The sequence below is a fragment of the Salmo salar genome, chromosome ssa10 (assembly GCF_905237065.1).
Source record: "Salmo salar chromosome ssa10, Ssal_v3.1, whole genome shotgun sequence".
NCBI lineage: Eukaryota > Metazoa > Chordata > Actinopteri > Salmoniformes > Salmonidae > Salmo > Salmo salar.
In genome coordinates, this window is record NC_059451.1 from 84,325,477 (window position 1) to 84,331,139 (window position 5,663).

The following is a 5,663-nucleotide window of genomic DNA, read 5'->3' on the forward strand; positions in this document are numbered from 1 at the left end:
AGTTTCCCAGAATGTATCAAGTTAATCTGTTGCCTGTCTGTCAGCCTGACTGTATGTTGTGGTGTCTTTTGGCCTGTGAATGTGAGGCATGTGTTTTTAGGAATGTTAAACTAAATAAGTGTTTTGGTAAGGACTTGCTACACTCGCACACAAAGGGGAGCATGATACGGCCAACGTCTCATTTTTGTTTTTCCGTCCGTTTCAGTAGTTCAATCCCTCAGCTGATTCCTATGTTTTGAGGAGTCTGGGTCAGTCCAACTTTGTTTCTCAAAACCAGAGGAGAAATTTGACACCCACTTTAACTGTTCTGCTTTGCTCCTTACCATGGCTTCAGCCTGTCCTAAGTGATTTGTCGTGTCATCAGGTATAGGCCCAGCATATTACACTTAAGTAGTGCAATTAATCAGCTGCATTTGAATCATTTTCAGTACATTTTGAATTACATCTGTAGTTATGTCTGCTCTGTTTACTGCAGCTTGAATGCCTCTTGATATGTCAAATGAGGTCAGGTGCCATACAACCATCATAACCCTTTCTTCTTAAAATATGAATGTTACCCTTGTCCTTTTCCCATACATTCAAAAATCCCTTCTTCCTCCCTTTGCCCTCTTTTAGAGGCTGATTCCCAATTTGACCTGCCTTGTAAGAACTTGTAAGCCCACTACCATCCATCCTTGGTCTCTCCCTACAAAATATTTATATTTTTCTATTAGAATAAGAAAGGGCATCATACAGGAGAGTATGTAGGCATTAGTGTATGTAAATGTTTTGTGTGTGAGATGGAGTGAGACAGACTGGCGGATTCTCCCCCGCTGTTCATTCAAAGTTGGCCTAATTGAGCTGTCAGCCGACACGGTCAAAACAAAACCACTGCCAACAACCTCTGACCCAACTGCATAATGTAGTTAGCGTTGCCTTGACACAATTCAGGTTTCTTTATTGGCATGACAAATATACATTCTTGTTGCTTAAGCATGTATGCCATTAACAGAACAGTAAACAAAGACAATGCACTCTGTGATATTTATTTTCCCTCTATCAGACCTCCCACCGCATTGTTTATTTATGGGATGTGCTGTCCCAGATAAAGGGGTTGGGTGGAGGGCGCCTGTGAACAGGACAGAGTCACGCTAGGGGACAAATGTGCCACGCCCCCCCCTACCGTCTACCCTCCCTGTCCCCCCGCTGTCTTTTGCTGCCTCATCTCAGAGTCATCCTGCACTTTCCCAATAGAGCACATCTAAATAATCTATGCACCTGCACAGTTCCATTGACATCCAGGAAGGTAGTGCATTATGTGGTTACTAGTGCATGAACACTGGAACAATTAAGGACTATGCAGAATCTGGCATGAATTCACATAAAGCTTGGCATCTTCCTTACAGGGTTATAATATGACATGCAAAGAAAATCACATTACTGACTATACAGTAAAATGGATGTGGAATGATTCAAGCACTATAGTTGAGTCTGCAGGGACTTATGACAGAGCGGGGAAGACTTATATGTTACCCTCGAGAATTACGTTTTTTAAGTCTGCCGCGGAGTTGACAGGGAACACTGTGTGGGTGGTGTTCTTTCTCTCCACCAACGTGGCCACAGCCTCACCAAGGTCCAGGTGGTTCAGGTAACCAGGAGCCATGCGCTCTGGAGGGGCCACACCTGTGTTGACCTTTACCTGAGAGAGCAAGTGAATGGAAGCCAGTTGGCATTGGTTAACAGTAAAGTACTTAAGTAAAACTACTTTAAAGTACTACTTAAGTTGTTTTTTTTTAATTTGTATTTACTATTTATATTTTTGACTCCACAACATTCCTAAAGAAAATAATGTGCTTTTTACACCATATATATATTTTCCCCTGACACCCAAAAATATTAATTGCAGGACGGGAAAATTGTCCAGTTCACGCACTTATCAAGAGAACATCCCTCGTCATCCCTACGGCCTCTGATCTGGCGAACTCACTAAACACAAATGCTTCGTTTGTAAATTATGTCTGAGAGTTGAGTTTGCCCCTGGCTATCCATAAATTAAAAAAGTGCACCGTCTGCTTTTCTTAACAAGGAATTTGAAATTATTTATACTTTACCAAAAGTATATTTTAGCAAATACATTTACTTTTGATACTTAAGTATATTTAAAACCAAATACTTTTAGACTTTCACTCAAGTAGGATTTTACTCGGTGACTTTCACTTGAGTAATTTCTCTTTTAAGGCATCTTTACTTTGACAATTTGGTACATTTTCCACCACTGTTGGTTAATGATAGTGTACAGCAGATTGGCTGAGTGTACAAAACATTAGGAACACCAAATATTGAACTGCACCACTTTCTGCCCTCAGAACAGCATCAATTAATCGTGGCATGGACTCTACAAGGTGTCAAGTGTTCCACAGGGATGCTGGCCCATGTTGACTCCAATGCTTCCCACAGTTGTGTCAAGTTGGCTGGATGTCCTTTGGGTGGTGGACCTTTCTTGATACACATGGGAAATTGTTGAGCATGAAAAACCCAGCAGCGTTGCAGTTCTTGACACGAGCCTGGCACCAACTACAATACCGTGTTCAAAGGCACTTAAATATTTTGTCTTGTCCATTCACCCTCTAAATGACACACACAATCCATGTCTCAATTGTCTCAAGGCTTAAACATCCTTCTTTAACCTGTCTCCTCCCTTTCAGCTACACTGATTGAAGTGGATTTAACAAGTGACATCAATAAGGGATCATAGCTGTCACGTGGATTCATCTGGTCAGTCTCATGGAAAGAGCAGTTTTGTATACTCAGTGTATATGAACCAACAAACAAGACAAGGGAAGGGTGTATTCAGGATCACAATGTTGCAGACAACTTTTACTGGCAATTGCTATTTGGGTAGATTGAGACAAGTTCTGCAACTGATAGATAGCATGATCCTTAATATACCCAAGCTATCTATCTAACTATACAATGGGGGTTTTATGTTATAGATCTTGGCCACACCTGGTTGAGTTTGCAGGGCACTTCTGGGTACTCCTCTCGTAGTACCTGACAGAATGCCAGGGTGCTGGCGGCGCCAACAGTCAGGAACCCTGTACCTGGCATCAACAGCTTCTCTCCAGCACCACCTGTGGCACGGCACAGCACACATCACTGTCCAATAACCCCCAAGCCATGCTCAGCATAATGTGCAAGGACCAAATTTTGTGTTATCAAGCGGGGAATAAAGTTGTTCCTCAAGACATGTGCACTAACAAGTGTTGACGATGTCACGAAAATGGTCCAATCTTTCACAGAACACACTACTGTACTGGCTGGGATGTAGGGAGGGGCCCAGGTGGGGAGACTCACCTGTGATAAAGGTGTAGGTGCAGTTGGGGTCGTCTCTCACCAGCGGAAAGAAGACCTTCCATGATACAAAGGTGCTAAACAGCAATGTCTCAATCACCTATGGGTGGATGAGAAGTATTAAAATAGATTAATACAGATTACAAAGTAGTGAGAGAGGAAGAATTCAAGACGAGAGGGAAATCTAAATAGATGTGGAACTGACAGAAAAGAGAGGAAGGTTGTGGAGTGCAGATTTAAAACAATGAAATCATGACAGTTTAACAGATAATGGGGATGATAAACTCTGGATCATGGATTAGTCAGTGAGGTGTGTTGAAGACTCACCCAGTGTAGTTCTTTCAGAGTCTGGGTATGTGGAGGTCCACCCTGCCACCAGCTGAATCCCAGAGATGACACAATGTCTGTCACCTTGCCAACAGACTTTAGAAGGGTGTGCTTGACCACCTCTGCCCCCTCCTCTGAACCTGAGACGAAGAGTAACAGTTTGAGAGGTGTTTCCATACATTACTTTTTAGGGATATGGGATACCTTCAACAATACTCTCATTTCTAAAATATGTCTATGTAAAATGTTGTCACCTGCCAAGGAGTGTGAATGGGTGCTCTTACCAACATTCCCGACTAGGGTAGTGAGGTTGTCTCGGCTGGAGGGCGAAACAAACCCCCTGAGCTTCTCTAATCTGCTGTTGTCTCTGGAGATGACAGCCACCTTAAAACCTTGAAACATGGACAGTACAGTCACAAGCAGGAAATACACAAATGTGACTGTGGCAAACAGAAGGGTAAGTTTGCTGCAGTAGATGGGTTTACTTATTGCTAAATATTTTATTTAACATTGTAGAGTGTCATGGACAATATATTATACTATTCAACAAAACACAATTCAAGAAACCAGAATGTCCACTTGACAAGTGATGGACACTTAAGGCAACTTGTCACCTGAGGAATGACAGTGCGGTATAAATGAAAAGGGCTACACCAATCAACTCGTCGTGGTATTTCGATTCACCATACATTTTATTATCTATCGCGTCCCGAGAAACCTATGTGAAAAAGTTAAACCAAGATACACAGGCTTATGCTAGGCTACCAGTACTTTTGACGAAATACAACAATGTATTCACATTTCTCCCGATGTTAACTGCTAGTGGAGTGCAAGACAACATCAAGTTTTTTGGACATTCTTAGGAGAATCACAACTTGAAATCTGTGCGTAAAGGAGAGGCCGGTTATTTTATGCGCGTTGACAATTCACCTTGACAACGAACGGTAGCCTCATCATTTTCCCCCCTTAATTACTCAAATCTCTCATCTATTACCCAACATAATTTGAGAAACAAACAAAACTACTTCCCAGCAGAGCCAATTTGATCCACCCATCAACGACCAATGGCGCACACAGCATAAGATTTATTAGACCTCTTCATATATCCTACATATTTTGCATGCAGGAAATGATTGATTACGTTGCACAATTTAATCCTGCCCATTAACCGTGGGCATTGTCTTGAGGCAGGTGTAATGGTTTCAAGACTCCGTATGCTCCTTAACTCAATAAGGACATCTTACCTTTGTCGAGGAGTGCTTTAACTATTCCAGAGCCCACTGTTCCTGCTCCACCGAGAGCTAACACAACTCTGTCCGCGTTTGACATGCTGAATAGGTCCAAAGGAATTTAAACACTGCTGACAGTCTGAGTTTGTGGAGAGTACTTTGTACCACCCGGGACCTTTAAACAAATAACAAGGGCCACAGTTCCGCCCTTTTACCAGTGTCACTGAAGCCACGCCCGTATCAGGTGAAAGAACAACCGCAAAACCTAATTGACCTCCCATCTCCCCTTTCACCCCTCTCTCTCTCTCTCTCTCTCTCTCAAATATTACAGATACTTCATATATTAAATTCATAGGCTGTATTTTGAATATGTATAAGCTTTATATGAACATTTAAATAAAAATGCAAATTAATTGCTTATTAATTAATTTAGTATGAATATTACATTTTTTTTGTTAATTCCGATTCAGTTGTTCTTCACCAGTTAACACAGCCACAAAGGCATAAACCGCGCCCAGAGCCATGTATTTAGCGAGATGGCCCAAGGCAGTTTCAACATTATGATGCATTAACATGACACTTCAACATTCTATGTCAGCCAGAAAATACCACCCCCTGACTAGAATGTCGTTGCAAGCTTTGAAAATAACAGTTTCTTTTTTTTATTTTCATCCTACCCTGTGATTTCTCGTTATTTTTTTTTTTTAAGATTACTTCTTATCTTTTCAACCACAGATCATGGAAACGCTGTGTTTTCACATTATGTAGACACTGGTT

The 5,663-nt window shown here is 41.6% G+C and overlaps 1 protein-coding gene across 1 annotated transcript; it reads right to left on the reverse strand.

Moving 5' to 3' along the window:
• Positions 1-920: 920 nt before the first annotated feature.
• Positions 921-5,112, reverse strand: LOC106560895 (uncharacterized). The gene is made up of 6 exons (XM_014124299.2): positions 4,902-5,112; positions 3,942-4,049; positions 3,658-3,797; positions 3,334-3,430; positions 2,986-3,110; positions 921-1,678 (listed from the first exon to the last, which is right to left on the reverse strand). Exons 1-6 carry the CDS (start codon positions 4,984-4,986, stop codon positions 1,502-1,504), a joined length of 732 nt encoding a protein of 243 aa, XP_013979774.1. The 5' UTR covers positions 4,987-5,112; the 3' UTR covers positions 921-1,501.
• Between the last annotated feature and the right edge of the window lie 551 nt (positions 5,113-5,663).